This window comes from Arachis hypogaea, chromosome 20, assembly GCF_003086295.3.
Source record: "Arachis hypogaea cultivar Tifrunner chromosome 20, arahy.Tifrunner.gnm2.J5K5, whole genome shotgun sequence".
Taxonomy (NCBI): Eukaryota; Viridiplantae; Streptophyta; class Magnoliopsida; order Fabales; family Fabaceae; genus Arachis; species Arachis hypogaea.
This window is the reverse complement of record NC_092055.1, coordinates 140,357,733-140,383,069: the sequence shown is the minus strand read 5'-3', so window position 1 is coordinate 140,383,069 and position 25,337 is coordinate 140,357,733. Positions and strand designations below refer to the sequence as shown.

Genomic DNA, 25,337 nt, shown 5'->3' with positions numbered 1-25,337 from the left:
CTACATGTCGCTCATGAAGCACCATTTGTTTTCTTTATAGTCTCCGAGGTCCTCATGGAGTAGCTCCAGAAACCACCTCCAGTTCTCCGTGTTCTCGACATCCACAATTGCCCATGCTATAACATAGATGTGATGATTTGCGTCCTGACCCACAGCGGATAGAATCTGGCCTCCAGTTTGTGTTTTAAGGAATGCACCATCTAAACCAATTAGTCGCCTACACCCTGCCTTAAAACCATTCTTGCACCCACTAAGACATACATACATCCTCTGAAAGATTACCTCTCCATCTGGTTGGGGGATGGTTCCTATTCTAACTGTTGAACCCGGATTACACTTCAAGAGGGTTTCTCCGTAGTCCCTGACCATTGCATACTGGGCCTTCTCATCTCCATACACCACAGCTCTAGCGTCTGCCAAGGCTCTAGAAATTGAATTCCTATTTAGCACCAGATCACACTTGGACTTGAAGTAGACAGCTGCCTTACATTGTCTGAAGTTAGGATATTTCCTAACCTTCTTCACTAACTTGCTAGTCAACCAGTTTCTATTTGTAGCTCGGTTGGTGGCTTCTCTAGCACATGTGTGGTCGTCATTGAAGGTTTTTATCCGCCAACATGTCTCTTTATGGTCTCGTGAGGCATATACCACCCACTTGCACTCCTCATTCTTACAGACAGCCCTGCATCTCACAGCATCGTTCTTAATAAACTGAATCCGCCTACCTTCTTGAATTGTAAACTCTCTCACTGCCTCTCTGAACTCAGACTTTGTATTAAACTTCATCCCCACCTCAAGTTTTAAATCACCGAACCGAATACCATCTCTAAATATCGGGAATACATCATCTGGCTCTTCTTCAGAAAATTCATCTTTTGAAGGAGGAAGAGTCTTCATTTCCTCCGAGTGCTAAGAGTTGGCACCATCAGATTCTGCTCCAGGATCCAAAGCGTTGTCCAGGTTTTCATCTCCTGTCACAGGGACTTCTAAGAAACTTAAGTCCACCTCACACTCCTCATCATCTACCACCAATGCATCATCATCGTTAAGAAACTTTCTCTTAGACTTTGCTAGTCCCTCAGTAGGTGCATGCTTCAACCCAGGCTCTCTTTTCTTGATCTCACATTTTTTCCAACAACATCATCATCACTTGAGCTATCATCTCTTCCAGGATCATATGAACTGTCCTCTGTGGTGTGTTCATCTTCAGAAGAAGACAACCTCAGCACTTGATTTTTCTTGTCATGTTGCTGCCCCTTCCTCACTTGTGAAGCAGACCTTGTGCAATAGGCTTTAGTTGTGATTTTGGGCTTTGGATTTGGTTTGGGCTTGGACACAGAATTTCGGTTGGGCTTGGGGTTGGGCTTAGAGGCATTCTTCGGGTTGGCAGTGGCCTTATGTGATGATGTAGTATTGGATTTTGGATTTGGGTTGGCATTTGAATTGGGTTTAGTTTTTGGGGGAACTGGAGGAGTATTGGTAACAGGCTTTGCAGTAGTAGCTTGGCTAGGATTAGAGTTGGATGTGGTAGTGGGATTATTGTTTTAGGGTGTTGGGTTATTAGCACTAGGATCTGTTGGTTCTGTGGTCTTGGGTGGTGAGGTATTATGCATTGGTTCATTGTTGGTGAATGGAGTCTCATTAGCAGGGGCAATGGGTATATTAGCTTGGTTTGGGGTCTTGTCTTGTAGGGGTTCATTGTCAGCTTCATCACTAACCTCTCTCAAATCATCATGGTCACCCTCAATATACTCCACAATCTCATTTCCCTCAAGAATTTCTGGTGTTGAAACTGCATGCTCAAAGTAAACATCAACCAGCCCATCATTCTTTTCACCCATGAAACACATCTCTCTCAACTCATCATCACAATTCAGAGCTCTTAACCCAATGTCTAAACTCCTCTCGGGTACATGCCACCAACATTCTCCTATCCTATCATATCCTAGTTCTTTATAATAATTTCTAACCCAAAAAACATATAAAGTATCTACATCAATGTCACCAACACATGCCTTCTTATCAGGAGAATATATAGTCATCCCGTTTTCATCTTTCTGAAACTTTTCCCCATAGTGGAACATAATATCTAAGTGCACATCCATCTGCATGATTCAAAAAAATTTCTTTTCAGCACCAGTTCCACACAATGATCCCTTTAAGATAGTTTTCATCAACTACATTCATACATGACAGAAACATATATCAAAATAACACAAATTTATCCACCATCGGAACAGAGCATGAAGACAAACCCCAAAAAAAATAGTTGCAGACAACATCAAAATAAAACCCTAGCCCAAATTCCACTACAAACCTTAGGAAAAAATAATATACAAAGCAATAAACTATGATCAACAACCATCAACGCATTCCCTAAAATTTGAAAAAATAAAATTTTAAAATCTTCACTAACCTTGGTGACGGAACAGAAGCTCCTTGTAGCGGCAAAGCACCTCCTCAGACAACTGTACAGTGTTCACTCGTGATCCAGCAGTCTCTGGGAATCCTATTGCAGTTATTCGTTCCTATTTTGAGTGAGTAACGGAAGAGAGACGTTTTTCCTCTGCGTCACTCATGGAGGAATTGAAGACGAAGAGTGGAAACAAAAGAGGGAGAGGCCAACGTTTTGTTTTCCATCGCATAGAAACGACGTCGCCCAAAGGGGTTTTTTAGCGCCAATTTAGAAACGACGTCGTTTCCTCGTGTCCAGCGTGGCAATATTTGGCCATGTCACTAACGGCATTAGTCCTCCGGTGACGGAAAATAGCTAAGGACTAACGTGGTGCATTTTTTCGAATATGGGGGACTAATTTAGTGCAATCGGGATCTGGAGGACTAAATCAGTGCAACTTGTCAATCTCAGGGACCAAAATGGGGCTTAACTCCACTAAATTACATACAAATAAAATATGGATACCACTCTAATAAAGACACTAAAAATATCTTTTTTTAAAGATGTTTATATGTGTTATTTTATTATTGGACATTTTTATTAAACCGGTAAATAATTTATTTTTTAATAAACCAGAACAAAATCGGTTTATTATAGCAACAATAATAAACCCAATTGTCTGCATTATAATTATTAGACCCGGTATGATCCGATCGAATTACACAACCTAAATCGAATATCTTTAAATTTTTTGATAAAAAGATAAATATATTTCTAACTTTTTGTTTTGCAGACATTTGAATCCCTAAAAATTTAAAAATACAATTAGATCTCCAAAAAGAAATTGGATTTATTGTGATTGTTATAAAAAAAACCGGTTTTATTCTAATTTGTTAAGAAATTTAAAAATAACCGGTTCATTAATATGTTCAATAATAATGCGACACGTAAACGTCTTTACAAAAAGACGTTTTACACGTCTTTATAGAAACTTCCCCCATAAAATATATACAAGTGAATATACAAGGTCAAATAGTTGTGCACATTGGTAAGCTTGGATCGAATTTAATTAGATTTGAACTCAATTTTAATATTTGATTGGATCAAAATTATTGATCTAAAATTAAGTCGTTATAAATTAAATTAAATTGTTCAATTCGATATAAAATTAATATATATAAATTTATAAATTTTATATAATAAATTAATAATTTTTTTTTAAAATTAAATTTAACAAATATTATATTATATTTATACTAAAATAACTTATTTTAAAACTAAAACAATATTATATAATATAAAAAATATTAATTGAAGTATAAAATATAATATTTTATTATTAATTTAATTCTAAAATATATATTTTTTAATCACAGAAATAACGTCAGGCCAGATCAAACAACCAAAACATGACACAAGCGCAACCCAAAAATAAAATTAGATAAAAACAATAAATCCAAACTCGATAAAATACGCATCAAGCTAGACTCTGGTTTGAATCGGACCAAATCTTGAACGTCTCTAAGACCAAGTTTTAATTTCCTTGGTAGCTACAATATTATTATTATTGCTAACCACAAAACTAAAACATAAATTCCCCTTGGGGAAGTAGTATTTGGTGCAAGCTAAGGAATTTTTTGTGGGGAAAAAATGTGCTTAAAGTATTGAAGAAATTGATCATTTGTAAGTTGTGAAGGAAGCAGAAACACACAAAAAAGAATTGAAGTTGGTGTTGATCCAATGGAAAAGAAGGACGGGACATAGTTGTTGCCAAATTGTGAAGCATGATGCATTGCATAATACTTAAATTAATTACTAGTGGACCATCTCTACTCACATCACCTTTCTTGCCTCTTATTTATCAAGAAAATCATCCCATGTTTCCAAGTATATATTTTTTGTAAAAGGAAAATATAGAAATCAATTTTTAAGTAACTAAATAAGTTAATTTTTTTAACTTTATTGTAAAATTACTTCTTTAATATTATTTTTTGAGAATTTAAGATTTAAAATATAAAATTAAAAATTAAAAAATAACTGATGTTAATTAAAAATTAGCTTTCTAATTGAGTTTTTTTTTTGTACTTTTGTAGAATATTTCGTTGATTAATCAAAGAAATAAGAAGGAAATAAAAAATATAAAAAAATCAGTCATTAAATTTATTAATACATATATATGTTATGTTACATAATTAAAATTATATATATTTTTTATTTTAATATATATTTTATACGAATGATTGATTTTTAATATTTACGAGTATGATCATATTGAATAAATCAACATAATGAAAAAAAAAAAAAGCAAGAAATGCATGCCCTATAACTTCTACCCACTACATTTTACTTCCTCGCATATATATGGAATAGAATCCACACACTACTCTTCTAGTCTTCTTCCTCTTTCTCTTATATCCACCAAAGTCTACAGCATTAGAAAGAGTGGGATTCCTTCATCAACTGAATAAAAAATGATAGTTTTTCCAAAATCATGAGAGACTCAATAAGTAACAAAGCGATGAACAACGATATATACACTACAAAGAAGAATGATTGGATGTGGTTATTCCCAAGATCAACTATTTACGTTGGAGGTTGGTCGAGTGTAGGGACAGATCCAGAAATGATATTATGGGGGGTTAATAACACATATAATATTAAAAATTATGTAAAAAAATTATATAATATAAGATGTATTATAAAAATATACGGATAGAGAATATATTTTAAAATAAAAAAATATGTGTATACTTTTTACTAACGAAGTGGTCGATTTTTCGTATCATAAAATTCACCGATAATAGAATTTGTGTCAAAATTTTCAACAATTTTTTTTAATATAATTAAAAGACAATTAAGAAGAAATTCATCTTTTATTTTATTTCTAAGTTATTTTTCACAATATTCATAGTTGAAAAAGATCTCTTAATTGTAGCAATTGAAACACAGAGAATTAATACCAAACGAATAAAAAAAACGGCCACAAGAAGAAAAAGAATTCACTTTATGAGATTTAAAAAATTTTATTTAATTAAAAATATTACTAATAATACCTTTTTCAGATTTTTTTAAATATTGTTACTTATTTTTTAGATATTAAAAATTATTAATATTTAAATTAGACTGAACTTTTATTTATATTAGACTAAATACTAAATATTTTTTTTTAAAAAATTAAATTATACATAATAACTTATTACTATTAAAAAAAGTTAGGGGGGGTCGAGGCCGCCACTCGCCCCCCTTATGTCCGTCCCTGGTCGAGTGGTCATCAGCTAACTCGTTTGTTTAAGTAAATATCGAAAGTTCGAATTTCGCCTTATGTATGCAACAATTCATAGCGACAAACCCTTAAATAAAGCTTATCTAACTCAGAAGATTATGATCTGCAAAGGGTTTTCTCAACAAACTTTAAGAGCATTGCCTACCTCTTCTTCTTCTTCTCAGTGGGATATATTCCTTGTATATATAGTTTTCACTTTTCAACAATGTTAGTTAAAGGTAAGATATAGCAGTTTAATTTTTTCTATATTAATATGATTAAAATAGTGAAAATTCTCCAATCAATTCTCCTATATTAATACTCCTACTATGCACTTTTTAGTTCATACCTTTATGTTGCTTTCTTTTTTTGTCTTTTCTTTTCTTATCCTATTTTTATATCTAATTCTAATCATCACTCAAGTATATTATCTATTACTTTAAGCATTTAACGAAGTATAATGTAATTTTTAATTATTAATATATAATAATTAAACTTTGAAAAAAAATTATAGAAAAGTGGCGATACAAACACGACAGTGTTTGTGAAGCTGCTAGTTTATACAAGTTGCTAAGCAATGTCTTAAATTCATTAGTCTTTATATGATCAAGCGGTGTCATCATGCACTCAAACAAATATTTATTTTAATCTCATATTGTGATATTATCGTAATAAATAAATAAATAAATAAAAAGTATAGGATACCAATATATTATCTGTCAACTTATTGTTAACAATAATTAATTATTATATTTTAAACATATGTATAAAGAGACACATCTAAAAAATACATCTATAAAGACACTTCTATTAAATACAATTATAAAAAAAATATTTTTATTAGATACATCCACAAAAACACTTCTATTAAACACAATCACAAATAAAAATTAAAAGAAGTTGGCAAGAATACTGTTGGCTACCTAGTGAAATTGATAAATAAAACCCAATAGCCATCAAATTCGGACACAAGCTTACAACTTGGAAAACGCAATTGACCAATCCAATTGATATTTCATTAGCAATATATTCAAAAATATTATTTGTATGTTAAAATTAGTGGCTAATTTTTTTTATATTGGAGGAGTGTGTGAGTTGTGTTTGGTTATGATGTATACAGGTGTTAGACACAGGTGTGGGACAGGGAGAAATCGGACCGTCCGAGTTCTTTATTAAAAAATTTATTAACCACAAATCGGACCATCCGATTAGTTTTTGTTTTTTTTTATATATTTGAAATCAAATCGGACCCTCCGTTTTCAGATTTTTGTTTTTTTAATTTTTCCTTTAAAAGAAAACGGACCTTCCGTTTTCAGATTTTTCCCTTAAAAGAAAACGGACCCTTCGTTTTCAGATTTTTCTTTTTTTTTTTTTTTAAAATCAAAACGGACCCTCTGAGTTCTTTGCTGCAGTTCTCGCATAGTCCAATTTTGCTTTGGCAAGTCCCTCGGTCCGATTTGCATGTAAACTGACACCATACGAATGTAAAGCTCTCCTCCTCTCCATAACTCCGTCCAGCACCAATATTGGTTCCATAATAAAATTAATTTTCGAAAATTAGTCATTAATATATTTATATATAAATATATATAATTTAATTTATTTTTAATATATATTTATATTTTAATATATATTTTATACTGATAATTAATTTTTGGAGCAAATGACTTGATTAAATCACGTTCATTTTAATATGTCCTGAATGTCCCAAACCAAAAATTGTAACGTCAAAGTCTCAAACCACATTTCTATATAAATCGAATTAAATAAATTTGAATTAGGTAATAAACGAAGTTCAATTAAAATCGAATCAAATTAATTTGATTTAGAGATGAACGTATTCGATTTACACATGCAACCAACGTTAGAGTAAATCGAATTTAAATGTTTTGATTTACAAACCAAGGAGGTATATAAAAACGAGCTGCTATACGAAATTTTGTAGAAGAGTGAGATTTACAATGGCTAGTGATGAGAGTTTTGTAGCTCTTGTGCACTATAGAGGGTCCATTAAAAAGAAAACGCGATCAGAAATTAAGTGCACTGACAAGGACCCGCTGAGTGTTTTTCTCAAACCTTCGACAAATTTCGCTGAGTTTAAGAATACTATACTCCAGAGACTAGGACTGCATGGCATGAAACGGGTGGAAAAGTTGTTCTATCAAATTCCGATTTCCGTGTTACGCGATGATATAAAGTATGATTCATTCATTATTAGCAGTGACGAAGATATGCAGGTGCTGTTTCATTGTCGCCGTCAGTTTCCTGAGGTGAGGATTCCGGAGTTGTTGGCGAAACTTGTGGACGTGGCATCTAGTTTTGGAGGCTCGAACAGGAATATGCACTCCACAGGACATCTAGCCAGCTCTAGTATATTGCTTGTTGGATCCTCATCAGCAGTGCCGGTGATTGCACCCGAGGCCCCTTGTCGCTCAAGTTCGGCTGATAACCTCTCCATCTGATAACCACAACATTTAGTTAACAATAATTTTAAATGCTAAAAAAATAGAAAATAGTTCGCATGGCTAAATGGAGACTACCTCGAGGCCAACGACCAATGAAAAACATCATATTCGTATTCGTCCGACCGGAATCCAGGGAACCTCTAAAAGATCCACGAGTGTAGAAGCTGCAGTGGACCAACCAACTTGACGATATTTCTGTTCGCCACACGGCACATGCACCTGTATAGCCATGACAACGCAGCAGAACCCCAACTGTACTGACCCATGTCCTCCAACCTGCCAACGTACGGCAGCCATCGAATATGGAGGCAGGTACCTGACTTGTCCCCAAACAGCTTCATTGATAGGAGCATCATGATGTACACACGGGCATACCTCCTAACCGTCTCGTCATCTGCCCCCTGTGGAAGCTCACTAAACGTCTCCTCAAACCATGTGCACTTCACTGTGAACTTATCGATGCAGTTCGCAGGAGGCAATACCCCGAGCAGCTCATCAAACCACACCCATCGTGGTTGGCCACCCTCTATAAATCGTGAAAAGTCTGTCAGGCATCCGCTAATATACTGACCGTCGGTCGGGAGATCAAGGTGGTACGCTACATTCTGTAGGGTTATCGTGCACTCCCCAAATGGCATGTGGCGCCATCTCTCTACGAAGGCGCTGACCAACAGCTCGTCCAACCGAAACCAACTCTCGTTCAATCTTGCAAGATGGTACAGACCAGCCATCTGCAAGTAAGGAACAATCCTATCATCCAACATCATATTGTGTTGTCGTCTCATGCTGCTGATGCATCGATGGGGCTGCATAAGAATAGAAGATGACTACTCACATTCGTCACAAAAATACCTCTCAATGTATCAAAATTTCTAGTTACGACAACATTGCATGCCATCACTTTGCAAATATTTTTACAATGAATTCCTACCAATCTTTTATAGATAGAAACGCTAACCACTACATTACTCACGATCCAATTCTTCGTATTAACAAAAACATTACTAATATGAAATAAAAACATGTTCTTTTTATTAACAAACATAAAAATCAGTACTTAACCCTGTTCATTACTCTACAGCTAACCCTATGCTATAGTTAATGACTCACTAAGACTGACATGAACTAAATTCAAATATCTGTTTCTGGATTTATTTTAAAAATTTCACACTAACAGTTCTAACTAACTACTAATTTATTTAAAAACAAATTAAATATTAAAAACACTAACCTCGAGGTGGACGGCTCCAGCAATATGCGCGACTCCATCCAGTCGATACAGACGATTCGAGTCATCCTCCATGCATGCAGATTTGGTTGTTCCCGGGTTGCTTTCAGAGAATCTCGGAACTAGGTGGTGGGGTTGGGGTGGGGTATGAGGTTTCTGGGTTCGAATCAAGTGACTTCGATTTGTTTATATAGCGAACAACCAAGGAAATCGAATCAATTTGATTCGAATTATGCTCAACGCCAAATGCATGTAAATCGAAACAAGTCAGTTCGATTTATAAAACCATCAAATCGAATCAAGTGGTTTCGATTTAAGTTGGTTTTGAAATCCATTGGCTAAATCGAATCGTGTTAATTCGATTTACATGTTTTCTGAAATCGAATTCACTAAATTTGATTTATTCAATTTCTTACCACCAATGTAATTCGAATTGATTTGATTCAATTTGCATTTAAATTCTTTTTTCACTTAATTCGAATCAACTGGATTCGATTTACTACGTGTTAGGCTAAATTGAATTCACTTAATTCGATTTATATAGAAATCAACATTGAAACTTTGACGTTGCATTTTTAGTTTGGGATATTCTGGACATATTGAAATGAACGTGGTTTAATCAAGTCATTTGCCTTAATTTTTGTAATTGATTTTAGTATAAATGTAACATTGTCTAATATATTATAATAATAATAATAATCTACAGTTAATATATAAATTTCATCGGTGATGAAATATATTCAAATTACAAAGTCATCCATTCATCTCAATCATTGTCACGTGGATAATATAATATTATATGATTAGTACACACCTTATAAAATACGGTAAAGTAAGTCCATCAAGTGTGGAGTAGGTTTAATAATTTGATTTTATTTTACTCAAGAAAGAGTTTAAGACGAATATTATTCAAACTTAGGTGTCAGTTTCACGTCTCAATTAACTTTGTGTGACAATTTCATTTGGTCCCTACTCCCTAAATTTTATCCTCAATTATACCATAAATTTTATGCCCACCATGTGCCATTATTTGGGGGTGGGAGGTCCATAATTAGATAAACACAAACAAAAAAATCTTAGATATTTAATAACCAAATATGTATGTCTTTTCATCATATGTATTTAGGGAACATTAATCTTTTATTTATCCAGCAAGAATTAGAAATTTTCATCTTTTATATATATTTTAAAGAAGTGCAAGTTAATTAGCGGCTTAGAATTCCTAATTTAACCTTTCACTCCAAAGAGCTAGGTAAGTTGCCATTCCCATATATGCATGTTTTTCGTTTAGATTTAAAAAAAAAAAAAGAATTTAACTACAAAATTAACTATTTACTAATTAACCAAAATTGGACGATTTTTTTTAAATGATTTTAAGTCATATTAACATTCAAATAAACATCTGATGATCTAAAATCACATACCACATAAATATCCAAGATTTCAGTTAAAAAAAAAATTAATCAGTGATAATTTTCTTAATGACCATGAAAAAAAGATAAGTAATATGTATTTAGATTTAAAATTCGATCTTGATAAATGTAGATAAAAGAGGTGAGTAAAAAAACATTTTAAAAAAATAAAATTGACAATAATTTTTTTTATATTTTCTCTAATTTTTATTAACATGATAATTAACTATCTTTTAATATATCTATAGATTAAAGATATAACTCGCAATATAAAAAAAAATATTATGCAAATATGAAGATATGATCCATTCTTATAAATATGTTAAGTTCTTTACGATAATTAACAATACCAGAACATAATTATAAAGGTCATTAGAATTTATTGTTTTATTATCACTTTAATTCAATTTTTTTGATATAATATTTTAATAAAATATTTTAATTTATATTTTTAAATATTAATGATTATTTACTGGCAAAAGAACAATACTTTCAAAAATAGAGACGTAGAAAACTAAAATTTTAATATTTTTTATAAAAATATCTTCATTTAATTTTTCAAATTCTAAATTTACTCCTCAATCTTTATATTTATTTTAAATTAAACATAATATATACACTTAATTCAGTATTGCTCTCTCTGTCTCTATTTTTGAATTTTTGAGACTTACAGCGTTTAGAAGAGAGACAAGACGAAGAGTGTTTGGTGTAAAGTGGAAGATCGAGACCAAAATAAGAATGAAGCTCTAATATAATTTGCAAAAACAGTAAAGTTAGAATTAATTAATTGAAATGGAGTATTTTAGGTATAAAATATTATTAAAGTTTCAGTCTCTGTCCCCAAAAATTTCAATCTTCTGTGTCTTTATTCTTTGAAAATACTGCAATTTTGGAGATAAAAACTGAAATTTAGTATCAATTTCTACGCTAACAAACATAATATTAAGTTCCAGTATCTCAAAACAAAAGCTACCAAAAAAAGAAAAAAGAAAAATAGTAAGACAAAAATACAAATGGAGATGTAGTCATGTAGACTCCACCCCGCCCAAAGAGTCTCCAGTTCACATCAATCATTTCATTTCATTTGCGTTTTCCATTCTCCAACCTTTTCATTAGATCAATCCCGAACTTCACAGATTTCTCAATAATCATGGGAGATGAAAGCAATTGCAGCATGAACATGGAGGATGAAGTTCAAGGCGTTGAAGAAAGAGATCCAGAAAGCAACACCAATACCAATCCATTACACGAGCCACTTCTCAAGAGAAACAGAACTCTCTCTTCCAATCCACTCGCTCTCGTTGGAGCCAAAGTTTCCTACATAGAAAGCTTGGACTACGAGTAAGAAAATTAACAACTCATCATCATTTCAACCAACTTCGAGCTAATTCTCATATGTCTGCAGGATCAATGAGAATGATCTCTTCAAGCAAGATTGGAGAACAAGGTCAAGAGCTCAGGTGTTGCAGTACATATTCTTGAAATGGTCGCTCGCGTTTCTTGTTGGTCTTCTCACCGGTGTCATCGCCACTCTCATCAATCTTGCCATTGAGAACATTGCAGGATACAAGCTTCTTGCCGTAGTTCAGTACATCCACAAAGAAAGGCGAGATCAATATTTCTTTTTAGAATTCAAATAAAAAAGAAATTATTACCAAACTTTTTTATAGAAGATGAACAGTTTTAATCCATAGAACTGTCATGCTCAGAGGTTCTGATCGAACAGAACCTATCAGAAAAGGTGAAAATTCAGATACAGTTAATGAAATTAATAGTTGAGATTAGTTAGATGATAATTTAATCAAATCTGTCAAATCATTTAAGACTTACCTGAAGTAAAGTGTGCACCTGAGTTTTACCTATTAGAAATTGTTTTTAGTCTCTATTTTATTTTTGTTCAGATGCATTAATTTTTTGTACGGTAACAGCGAAAGTGAATCGGAGGTAGTAACTGTGAATCTATGGTGACAGGTACATGGCGGGTTTTCTATATTTCACGGGTGTTAATTTCCTATTAACGTTCGTTGCTGCAATTCTCTGTGTGTGTTTTGCACCAACAGCAGCTGGGCCTGGAATACCAGAAATCAAAGCTTATCTTAATGGTGTTGACACTCCCAACATGTACGGTGCCACAACATTGTTTGTCAAGGTTAGTTTATTTATTTTTTTTATTCTTTATTGTGGTTGGTTACTGCCAAAATTCTTCCACTTCAGAATGATTCAAAACAAACAAAGCAGATTTGTTTTCCCTTTGAGCTCTGTTTTGGAGGCTTTTGGGGTTTGAGAATAATGATGAGATTGGTTCATAAAGGATGATGGTCATGGATGGATGAATAAAGGGGAGAGACAATTATTGATGCGGTCCAAATTTTATTTTATTTGTTTTTTTCTTAGCTTGTTTTTTTATTGAGCATTTTTGCATCGAAAAAATGAAAACGGATAAGTAGTTTTCTTTCTATTGGTCTCCTTTTTGTTCTGTTCATAAGCACAACTGACCTCTAAGGATTTTTCTATTAATTTATATATGGTGGACAACATTTCCGTTTGTGGTGCCACTAATTTCTGGAATCAGTATATATAATATTCACAAAGATTTGTGCACATAAAATATACAATTTGCATTTATATTTGTTAGAATTTACACATATAAATAAGTAGAATTTAAACTAAGATATATAAATATATAATGACTGATTTGAAGACTAATTTTGTTAGTCTCTTGCAGATTATCGGAAGCATTGGAGCTGTTGCTGCAGGGCTAGATTTAGGAAAAGAAGGGCCATTGGTACATATTGGAAGCTGCATTGCTTCCTTGTTAGGCCAAGGAGGCCCTGACAACTACCGGATCAAGTGGCGGTGGCTGCGATACTTTAACAACGACCGTGACCGCCGTGATCTGATTACCTGCGGCGCATCTTCGGGTGTTTGCGCGGCTTTCAGGGCCCCTGTAGGCGGAGTCCTGTTTGCTCTTGAAGAGGTGGCAACTTGGTGGAGAAGTGCATTGCTTTGGAGAACTTTCTTCAGCACTGCTGTGGTGGTGGTTATTCTAAGAGCTTTCATTGAACTGTGCCATGAAGGGAAGTGTGGTCTTTTTGGTGAAGGAGGGCTTATAATGTTTGATGTTAGCAATGTTAGTGTGAGGTACCATGTTATGGATATTATCCCTGTTGCCTTAATTGGAGTCATTGGAGGCGTTTTGGGAAGCCTTTATAACCATGTTCTCCACAAGGTCCTCAGGCTCTACAATCTCATTAATCAGTAAGTAACAATATCTCTTCCATACCTGAAATCACTCTCAACATAAAATTGAAATCTCCATCTATAATGTGATTCCCCAAGTGTCAAAACTAGTGTTTTCAAAGTTATTAAACAAGTAATTAGTATCATTCAACTCAATGTATATTGTTTGCATAGATCTTTTTTTCTTTACTTTTATTTGTCTTATGCTATTTTCGTTTTTACTTTTGGACTCGATTGAACTCTTCTTGACCTTTCGGCATAGAGTTCTGATACCATGTTATAAAACTACTCATCCCAAAAGTTTAAACTGATAAGAAGAGCCAACATGAATAGTTATATCTCTAAAAGTGTGAATACTAAGTAGTAACTAGTTCCAATTTTGCAGGAAAGGAAAGATTTATAAGCTGCTACTGAGTCTTTCAGTAGCATTGTTCACATCAGCATGCCAATATGGTCTGCCATTCCTTGCAAAATGCAGTCCTTGTGATCCATCGCTTCCAAAATCCATTTGCCCCACCAACGGAAGGTCTGGAAATTACAAACAATTCAACTGCCCAGACGGGCACTACAATGATCTTGCCACTCTGCTCCTGACCACCAACGACGACGCCGTTCGAAACATATTCTCTTCCAACACACCTAATGAATACCACCCATCCTCTATCCTAATCTTCTTTGCACTCTATTGCATCTTAGGACTAGTCACCTTCGGCATAGCCGTCCCCTCCGGCCTCTTCCTTCCCATAATTCTCATGGGCTCCGGCTACGGCCGCCTTCTCGCCATGCTCATGGGGCCTCACACAAACATTGATCATGGATTGTTTGCCGTTCTCGGCGCAGCCTCGCTTATGGCCGGTTCCATGAGGATGACTGTCTCACTCTGTGTCATCTTTCTCGAATTAACCAACAACCTTCTTTTACTCCCAATCACCATGTTTGTTCTCTTGATAGCCAAAACAGTTGGGGACAGTTTCAACCCAAGCATCTATGAGATCATTCTGCACCTTAAAGGCCTCCCTTTCATGGATTCAAACCCGGAGCCATGGATGAGGAACCTAACAGTGGGAGAGCTTGTTGATGTGAAGCCAGCAGTGGTTACTCTCCGAGGGGTAGAGAAAGTCTGCAACATTGTTGAAGCGTTGAGGAACACTACTCATAACGGTTTCCCTGTGGTGGATGATGGGGTGGTGCCGCCGACGAGGCTTGTAACGGAAGCAAGAGAACTGCATGGAATGATCCTGAGAGCACATCTGATCCAAGTGCTGAAGAAGAGGTGGTTCTTGAAGGAGGCAAGGAGGAGAGAGGAATGGGAGGTGAGGGAGAAGTTTACATGGGTTGAGCTTGCAGAGAGAGAAGGGAAGATTGAAGAGGTGGCTATAACAAGAGATGAAATGGAGATGTATGTTGATCTTCATCCTCTTACTAACACAACTCCTTTTACCGTTTTGGAGAGTATGTCAGTTGCAAAAGCCATGGTTCTCTTCAGGCAAGTTGGACTACGACATCTTCTTGTTGTACCCAAGTATCAAGCATCCGGGGTAAGTGAAGTTGACTAATCCATTCTTCAACTTTGATTTTTCTCTCTTTGTTTAAATACTATTATGTGAATGACTAATCCTATAATATTGTCTCCTCACAGGTATCTCCTGTAATTGGAATATTGACAAGGCAGGATCTACTAGCACACAATATATTGTCAGTGTTTCCTCATCTTGCAAAATCAAAAAAGAGGAACTGAATGAAGTTCTCTAATTTGCCTTAATCATTGAAATTCCATTATCCCAAGCAGCTTCTCTGTGGGGCAAGTCTCATTTTTCTGTCACACAATAAGTTATTTTTTTGTTAATTTTTATGAGTTTGTATACCTTTGTATCATTACTTGAGATTTTTTACGGTTATTCAAAGATGGGTAAGTTACAACAGGCATGTAAAACCATATTCAATTTTTGCTATTCTTTCCATATATATAATTTGTATCAATATGGTGATGCCTAAATAATCCCATCTCTTACAATGGAAAACAAACAAGAAGGGAAAAAAAGAAAAAAATAAAAAGATTCTTGATTAAGTATTGCTTGATGCAATTATTGTTTTGAGTTTGTTGTTAGACTTTAGCAAGAAATTGGGATTTTGATTCATAGTTGTTAGTTGTCAATTCTGAGTTTGATAACAAAAAAATTAGAAGATTATAATTATAAAGAGTTTTATATTTGTATATTTATACAACGGTATTTTGCATTTTTTTTAGAGTTGAGTCCTGAGATTTGATGACAAACTTAAAATGTTATCTAAGATGCTTTATGCCCAATCATTTTAGATAATGCTTATTTAAAATAATTAAATGTTTTAAATTAATTAAATATGTTATGACAGAATAATTAATTTTCTTATAGTAATATAATTAAATTCTTTTATAAATACCAAACATATTTTTTATATGATTGCTTATTAACTAATTTTTTGTATTTATAAATGTCCACTTCTTTATTCAATTTGATTTAAAATAAGCTAACCCCTTTTAAGTTCTCTGTGTGTGGTACCATAAAGTGTAACAATGTTTTTTATTTCCACAAAAAATCTTTTGTAATTTTATACTTCATTCTTGCATAGTAAAATATACCATAATCAATTATAAAATATATTTCTATCAAAGGGAATTCTAATATTCCAAGGAAAATACATAAAATGAAAAAGCTCAAAGTAGCAAAGCATAAAGAAAGTTATGGTTAACAATATACATACACATATAGACATAGTTCATAGTTCATAATCCATACTTCATTTAAAACAAGGAAAGCATGGTGGACACTGAAAATGCAACAATGAGTACTGCAAAAGAGGCAAAGCCCTGAGATGTCAAAGCAGCAGAAATAGCAGCAGGAGAAGAAGAAGATGAAGATGACGACGACGACGAAGATGGTGAGGATGAAGGGGAAGAAGCTCCATTCCCAATTGTAATCTTGACCTTCATGCCTTGGCCACAGTGGCCTAAGGTACCACAAGTGAAGTACCTTGTGCCTGGTTTGTTCAATTTAACCACATCATTGCCACTGCTCATTGTCTTCACTGCACTGCTAATATCACAATTTTTATAGGCACTCTCACTTCCTAGCTCAACCACACTGTGCAATGAAGAGTACTTGAAAACTGAAAAAAAATGAGGATAATCTTTAATCACAATCATCAATTTTTTATATAGGCTAAAAGATTTTGAATCTGTCTTCTAGATATAAAAGATACTCATAATCAAATTGTTTCTGAGATTTCAATTAGACCAATTACGTTTCTCGTACCATATTGATTTTTCAGTTCTTTTTCATTAAGTGACTCGTTACGCTGTTAAATACTAAACATGGTTTGTTTTTGTCAATTTAAAAAACGCAATTGATGCAATTAAAATATCAGAGATTCTCAGAAACTACTTCTTGAGACTTGACTCACTATTTATGTTCTAGAAAACAACTTTTAAGATATGCCTTAAGAAAATGTAGAGACCAAAAACACATACCGAGTTGATCTCCAACCTGAAATGTTTGGCCTGAAATCCAAGAATTAAAGTCTGTGGATTGATCCCAGCCTTGGCTTCCACCAACAACATGTTGAGCAGCCAATGCCTCCTTTGCCATCAAGGTAGCAACCATTACTAAGAAAATTGTGTTCTTATGCCCCACCATTTTTCTTCTCTTTGCTTTCCCTACTTCTTTGGTTTCTCTACCTCGGTTCTGTTTGAGCTTTGTTTCTTTCATTCATATTTATAGGCAAAATGATATAGAGAGAATTCTACATATTTGTAGGTTATTAATCATTTCCCTAATGCTATCATATGAATATATGTTGGAAATAATACCATTTTGTTAGTATCTTAGATGAATACATAGGATATCCCTACTTTTTTTTTTTTAATAGAATTTAATTTTGATGCAATGTTAATGTAAAACAGTTTTACATGTATATCTAATTACGTAATATTACGTCAGCAAAAATAATTATTTTTTATGTTGAGCTCGTGAATAATTATTCCAGAAAATAAATATGATTGAATAACTGTATAAAATATTTTACATTATAAGTATATGAAACTTAGACTCTTCTTAATATAACCTAACAGTATAACAGACTATTAGGTAAATGCCGCTTTTTTTTTTTTTATTCTTAGACTCAAATCCGAAATTTTTAGTTATATAAGCATCTATATTTCAGTTGATTTTGCCACTTGACTAGAGTTATTAGCATTATTTGTGTTTTGTTGGTAAATATATATATAAAAAAAAAAAAAGAAAAGGGTTAAATATGATTGGGTCAACCTAACTTTGGGTATCTCTTTTTATTAGAGGCCAAAATAAGAATGATGCAATGTGGTGAAGTATCCTCTGTTTTCAGTATTTGGATTGGCCGCAAAGCATTCTGTGGTGGGTGAAGGTTGTTTTAAACTTGGAGTTGAAACCAAGTTATTATGGATCAAATCTTTAAGAAAAGATAGTGGGATGATTACAAATTTTAATATTAATGACAGATAATAATTAAATGGAAATGTTACGTTTTCTAAAATACTTTTTAATGGTTGTTGCTTATACTAATTTACATTAAATAAAAATTTTAACTTATTCTTATTAAATTTAAAGAATTAACTAATAAAATAATTACAAATATTTAGAAGACAATAAAAGTCAATCCAAAATTATCTAATTTTGCATTCATTAATTACTGTTCGAACAATTAAGTAATATCACATGTAATAAGTGTGTAATTATAGATGTTAAAACTAAATAAGATAATTTTAGATTATTGTCTCTTTGGCATTATTGTCTCTTTGGCATTATCGTAAAATACAAAAGTTAAAATAAAGAGTATACATTAATGGGGTAAAAGAATTCTAAAAATTCAATTTTTAAAAAAACTAGGACCAGGTTAAATATAATGGGGTAAAAGAATTCTAAAAATTCAGTTTTTAATTTGTAATTAGTTATTTTTTTTTCCCAAAATCTTCCCTTACTCATTCATACAATTTCCAATCCTGAATTCAATCAAAGAATTAATTTTTCTCAACCAAAATCAGCCAATTATTTACAATATGGTAGTTTTAGGGTTAATTAGTTCAACTTCAAACTAATTGCTTTTTCAATAGGATAAGTGAGTGAAAATTTGTGACAACAAAAATTTATAATGTATAGATTAAAGAATATTTATATATAAGATGAAATCAACAAAAGAATATTTACATACAAAACATCAGAGATTGCTCAACAAACAAAACATAAATTGGTACAAAATGATCATACTATTGATGCTTATTGAAGAATGCAATAACATGATCATAGACTATCTCCTTGGCATTGTAGCCCATAACATAATCAGCATGAGCATAGTTCTTGATGAATTGAACACTCAACTTATCTGCATCATGGTTCCTCATGATTTCCAGTAATTTCTGCACGTCGATGACGTCGGAGAGCGCGTCGGTGCCGCCGTAGCTCATGAAGATTGGGAGGTCAACGGGTATTTTGGTAAGGTCATAGCTTGGAGGGAACAAACTTCCATAATTCTTAAGATTAAGCTCTGGCAATTGATAGTTGAATTTTGAAAGAGTGCCAAATCTAACACCTGCACCAAATTATCCACACAAGGTTTAATTACGACGGAAATATTTGGTAACAAAAAAGTATAAATAAAAAATTGTCAAAATTTATTATTCTTTGACTTTATTTAATATACTCTACAATAAATAAATATTAAATAAGATAAATTTAAATTGTTTGGACCGATTAATTTTTTGTCTCTTTCACATTACCTAATTATAATATCATTATATGTTTCTAATAGTTTTATTTGTTTTAGTTTTGTTTCTAAAGTTGTAAATATGTTTTAATTATAATATTAGCTAATGGCTATGACGAAATTTCTAAAATAACAGTATCAAATTATAACTAACATATGAAAATATCGAAAAATTTTAAAATAATTTTATTTTGTCGACCAATATCAGTTAATCTTTTAAAGTATTTTTTAGTTTAAATTTTAAAACTTAAATATTAAATTTTCCAAAAACATAATGCTTAAAAATAATTTATTATAAAATTAATTAATATTAACTAATTAAAAGCTAATTTTCTCTACTTATTTATATGATAGGTAACTTAGCATAAAAATCTAGGGATATAATCAAAACAACTTTAAGACATTGGTGGACAAATCTAAAATAATTTTGAAAGAATAAAAACAAAACTGAAACAATAAGGATTTAACCAAAAAAAAAAAAAAAAGCTTTGCCTTAAGTAAACTTTATGGCTGTTTGCTGGTAAAATCTTACACTGAGACAAGTGTATTAAATTCTTTGTGGCTGTTGGCTGAATATGGTCCAAGAATCGATCAACAACTGAAGAATTCATGCAGCAATTTTCACCTGAAATTTTATTAAAAGAGTTTAATTTAAATTATGTGATAATATGTCCACAATAATCCAAAAAATTAAGGATCATATTATATAGTAAAAAATATTTTTAATTAAAAGTAAAACATTAAAACACGAAGACATTATGAATAACAAAAATACTAAAGACTCATTAGAATTTATTATAATAATTAAAAATAATAAATTCTGATAATTTTCTAATATTTTTCATAGTATATATTTTTTTAAATAAATTAATATAATTCTACAAAAGTTTTACCAGCAATTGCAGTCAACATATCGTCGCAGTTTATCTGATGGGTAACGCAGAGAGACTTGACATTGTTAAGAACAGATATTCTAGCAAAAAAATTGTTGAGAATTCATTAATTTGTGTGTCAAATGCTAATAAATTTTTAAACGAGAAATTATATGAAATAGAGATTAATTATATTCCAAGTTTCATGTTGGTACCCGTTGGGATCAAATTCTGGACGACCAGATACGGCAGTCATCTGTTGGAAAACATAAAAATTAGTTAGATTATTATTTTTGTAAGATAGTTAGATTATTATTTATTATTTACCTCGCCAATAAAGCTCCTAGCAGCAACATTTACAAGTTGAGTGGTCATGTGATTCAAATAGGCAATGGGGCTTAACAATGCCGCTGATTTGATCCGGTCCATCACCACACTATTCCTCTCAGAGAATGATACTAGAGCTACCAAAGTTCCCTGCAACCATATTCTTTTTCTTAGTTACAAATAACATTGATTTTTAAAAATGATGGGGTGATGATAAATTACCAAAGAGTGGCCAACATAATGAATCTTCTGATGTGTTTTGGTGTAAACATAATCAAAAAGCGCAGGTACATCATTAGCAACCATGTCGTCCCAAGTCCAATCCCAATATGCCTGTCAAAAGAGAGAAATATTAAGTTAATTTTGTAAATAATGTTTCGGTTCCGCTACGTTACCAAGAGCAATTATAAATAAGAGTCGGCATTACCAAGAGCAATTATAAATAAGAGTCGGCAGAAGTTGGCAGATAATGGGCTTGTTTGGGTGAGCTTTTAAAAAAGATCTTTTTTCGAATTATCTTTTTTTAAAAAATCTTATAGAGAAGTAAAAGTAATTTTATGTTTGGATATCTCATATAAAAAGGTCTTTTTATTAATCAATTATGTTTGGGTATAATAATATAAAAATATTTTTTTGTTTATTTATTACATGAAAAATATCTTTTTTTTAAGGAAAAAAGATTTTTTAAAAAATGATATAAATTACAGCTTCTCAAAAAAGATCTTTTTTATTTTACTAGTGCTTTTACTTTTACTACTAGAAATTTGTCAAACACGTTAAAAAATAAAAAAAATCTTTTTTCATTGAAGAAAGATCTTTTTTAAACAAAATAATAGCACCCAAACATGCATAATATATTGATACCCTATACTTTTCCATAATGTTTTGATAATAAAGGCGTAGGAAAAAGTAATAAAAATGTTACAGGGTCAGCGGAGTTGAGGGAGATGTGTTTTTGACTATAAACGGTTCCTCTGGCGTTAGAGATCCACACATCGAAGCCGCTATCTGCAAGATTCATGGGCAGGCTTTCACTTGGGGGGCCCAGCACCCATGACATTCCTCCCTGCACATCCAACCGTTAAATGACAATTTAGTTAAATTTATCGCATTTTTAACTATTAATTTCACATAAAATAAATTAACTAAATTTCTACTTTAACCGTTACAATATTATTTTATATAACTTACCACCATGACTCCGTGCTGTACTATCACAGGCGGCCTCTTGGCCCCGCCATTGCCAACGTTTGTTCTACCTTGTGGGATCCTTTGCAAGCTAAGAATGTACCCATCTTTGGTTGTAACCTTTGAGGGAGAAATTTTTTTTAAAATAGTTAATTAAAGTGACATAAATTTTTTAAAATTTATATTTTAGACAGATTAATCTCTAAAAAAAATACTAATAAAATCTTTTAAAATAATAAACATAAATAAATTAGTTTAAATCAAGATCTTTTATTTTAATAATAAAGACTAATTTAAAAATAATGTATTTATATTATTGGTATTTTTTTTATATGGACTAATATTCCAAAGTGTAAATCTTAGTTTATTTTTCACTCTGCTTTTAATCTTTCTTCAAGTTTGTTGCATGTAGGCCGTGCACATAATTTTAACGTATTCTAAAATTAGCTAATAAAATTAGATATTAATATAAAATATAATTTAAACTACATATATTTTTATACATAAATAAATAATAGCTAATTTTAATGTGGATGTGACATTTTTAGTTTTCAATTACAAGAATGTATGATTATTCATATATGTCTTTAAATAAAAAAGAACAGCTAAAATATTAAATTATTTAACCATTTTCGATAGGGGTGTTATCGGTTCGGTTTGGTTCGATTTTGGACCAAAAACTAACTGAACCGATATGTTCAGTTCCTACAGACTTACAACCGTTCGGTTTGCTGTTTTTACAACAACCGAACCGAATCAAACCGAACAAACAGCGATTTGGTTCGGTTGGTTTTTTCGGTTTTTAATTTCTAATGAGCAAAATATGAATCACAATAATTAGAGGTTTAAAATAGTCAATAAACTGAAATAATAAGAGTAAAACATTGAAATGGTTAGGGGTTAGGGATTTTTGTCGTTAGGTTAAAGGTTAAAACATTGAAATGGATGCATATCTTCGGTTCGGTTTCTATCGAGCCAACCGGAAACCGAACCGAACCGATCAGTTTTGTCAGAAAAAAAAAAAACTGATTTTTTCAGTTTTTAAATCGGTTGTTGTAATTTTTGGTTCGATTTGCGGTAATTTTCGGTCCGATTCGATAACTTACACCCCTAATTCTCGACGATGAATACTGGAAAGTGGAAACAAAATTGAGGCGACAAGAATGTTATGCGCATTTAAAAAATTACAATTTGAAAGCTGGGATGCATGTAAATGGTATAGAATAAAAAAAGAAAGAAAGAGCACTTACTTGATGTTCCTCACATTTGTACCCATGGGGAGTAATAAAAGTGGCACAAAAACCGTCGTTAAGGTTTTTAACACCTAAAGAGCCGCGGGCTTGAGAAGGAACAAATGCTAAGACCACTACGACACAAAGTGTCATGGCAGGCATGGGAGCCATCTTCATTTTCTTTTTCTTTTCTTTTATTTTAATTTTCTATGACTAGTTGAAGGAATTGAAGAAGAATGGCTCACCTTTTGATTGTTTTGTATATATAATATATATAAGAGATGGAAAATTGAAGCCAAGAGATTCAAAGTGGGAACTAAATTAAAGCATGAGGTGGGAAAACGAGTGGAATGGATAATTTTCTATCTTTGGATTATTTTTAGTGGTCAACCTTATGATGCATTCATGGCACCGTTTTATCTTTGCTTTTCTATTTCTTCTCAAGCTTAAAGTGGTAAAAACGTTTTTGCTTTTCTCAAATGATTAGGCTGGACAATGGTAATAGTTTTACAAAATATTTAGAATCAATTTGCTAAACAAGAAAGTAACATCACAAAAACTTTAGTCAAATTATGAGAAATAGATGCCACTAGTTATCAGCTATCAGATTTTTTTTGTTTATCCAATCGTCAACATATTAGCACATCAAAATTGGTACAACACGTTTAAAGGTCCAACAAATCTTTCACTAATGATACTATTCATTTTTCTTTTGACTATATTACATATATAAAAAAAACCACCTACTAAATCAATCACTTCTATAAAAAATAAATTGAAATATAAAATATAAATAAAAAAATGAATTAAATAATACATATATTAATATATAAATATATGATAGCTATTTTTTTATACACACATAGAATTTTTTGCAATAGTAATAGTATACATTTGATTATATTTATTTGAATTTTTCAACTAGATAGTCAATTTTTTTATGCCAATATCAACTATTCTTTTGAAATTACTCTTTTATCTTAAAGTTAAATTATAAAATTTAAATTTTAAATGCTAAATCCAAATTTTTCCAAAAAAATTGAGTTAAAAAAGTAATTTTATAATAAAAAATTGATTAATATTGGTTAATTAAAAATTATTTCTTTATTATTATTTTTTAAATATAAGTGGGTCAAGAATCAGGGTTGTATGTAGGTCAAGAATCGGCTCAGCTCGGCTCACAAAAATTGAGCTCGGCTCACGGCTTGACTCATTAATAATCGAGCCTATTTTTTAAGCTCAAGCTCGGCTCACTGAAAGCTCACGAGCTGGCTCAAATAATAGAAACATAAATACATAATCTATAATTCTATATCAATAAATTATAACTTATATATTTTATAAAATATTTAAAAAGATCAATTTTATATATTGTTATTTATCATTAAATTATAAATTTTTTATTTAAGTCCTACATCAAAATTATATGTAAAAACTAAATATAACATTTTAAATAATTAAGATCATTAATATATATAATTATATAGTAGTATTTCATATGTATATATATAATATTAAAAGTATAGATTAATTATATATATATATATATATATATATATATATATATATATATATATATATATATATAATCGAATCAGCTCACGAGCTAATGAGCTGAGCTTATCCAAGCTCAAACTCGACTCATTTAATTTATGAGCTCAATTCCAAGCTCAAGCTTGGCTCACTAGCTCACGAGCTTAGCTTATCGAGCTATTAACGAGTCGAGTTCGAGCTAGCTCATGAGCTGGCTTGACTCACTTCCAGCCCTAGCTGTATGATCTCTGAAAAAAAAAAATGGCATAATTTAAAAAAAAAAAATTCATATAATTACTTTTTATTTAAAAATTTTTTTTGAGGCACTTATGAATTTGGGACAGCAATCCAATCCAAAAACAGACCAGTGATATGTAATTTTCCGTTTTTGGGCCTAGGCCCATCTAA

At 31.9% G+C, this 25,337-nt stretch overlaps 5 protein-coding genes across 5 annotated transcripts; 1 reads left to right on the top strand and 4 right to left on the bottom strand.

Annotated features, from left to right (window-relative positions):
* Positions 1 to 897, bottom strand: LOC112786539 (uncharacterized). The gene has a single exon (XM_025829909.1). It carries the CDS (start codon positions 895 to 897, stop codon positions 1 to 3), a length of 897 nt encoding a protein of 298 aa, XP_025685694.1.
* A 7,365-nt stretch (positions 898 to 8,262) lies between these two features.
* LOC112786538 (protein MAIN-LIKE 1-like) lies at positions 8,263 to 9,425 on the bottom strand. Its single transcript, XM_025829908.1, has 2 exons — positions 9,354 to 9,425; positions 8,263 to 8,928 (listed from the first exon to the last, which is right to left on the bottom strand). Exons 1-2 carry the CDS (start codon positions 9,423 to 9,425, stop codon positions 8,263 to 8,265), a joined length of 738 nt encoding a protein of 245 aa, XP_025685693.1.
* A 2,263-nt stretch (positions 9,426 to 11,688) lies between these two features.
* LOC112783312 (chloride channel protein CLC-b) lies at positions 11,689 to 16,086 on the top strand. The gene is made up of 6 exons (XM_025826214.3): positions 11,689 to 12,103; positions 12,168 to 12,368; positions 12,734 to 12,911; positions 13,488 to 14,020; positions 14,388 to 15,540; positions 15,642 to 16,086. Exons 1-6 carry the CDS (start codon positions 11,913 to 11,915, stop codon positions 15,738 to 15,740), a joined length of 2,355 nt encoding a protein of 784 aa, XP_025681999.1. The 5' UTR covers positions 11,689 to 11,912; the 3' UTR covers positions 15,741 to 16,086.
* Positions 16,087 to 16,619: 533 nt separating this feature from the next.
* LOC112785045 (mavicyanin) lies at positions 16,620 to 18,284 on the bottom strand. Its single transcript, XM_025828451.2, has 2 exons — positions 17,511 to 18,284; positions 16,620 to 17,149 (listed from the first exon to the last, which is right to left on the bottom strand). Exons 1-2 carry the CDS (start codon positions 17,746 to 17,748, stop codon positions 16,785 to 16,787), a joined length of 603 nt encoding a protein of 200 aa, XP_025684236.1. The 5' UTR covers positions 17,749 to 18,284; the 3' UTR covers positions 16,620 to 16,784.
* Positions 18,285 to 19,159: 875 nt separating this feature from the next.
* Positions 19,160 to 23,780, bottom strand: LOC112786820 (triacylglycerol lipase 2). The gene is made up of 9 exons (XM_025830188.3): positions 23,415 to 23,780; positions 22,168 to 22,284; positions 21,902 to 22,042; positions 21,199 to 21,309; positions 20,977 to 21,126; positions 20,865 to 20,905; positions 20,671 to 20,750; positions 20,310 to 20,402; positions 19,160 to 19,603 (listed from the first exon to the last, which is right to left on the bottom strand). Exons 1-9 carry the CDS (start codon positions 23,571 to 23,573, stop codon positions 19,281 to 19,283), a joined length of 1,215 nt encoding a protein of 404 aa, XP_025685973.1. The 5' UTR covers positions 23,574 to 23,780; the 3' UTR covers positions 19,160 to 19,280.
* Between the last annotated feature and the right edge of the window lie 1,557 nt (positions 23,781 to 25,337).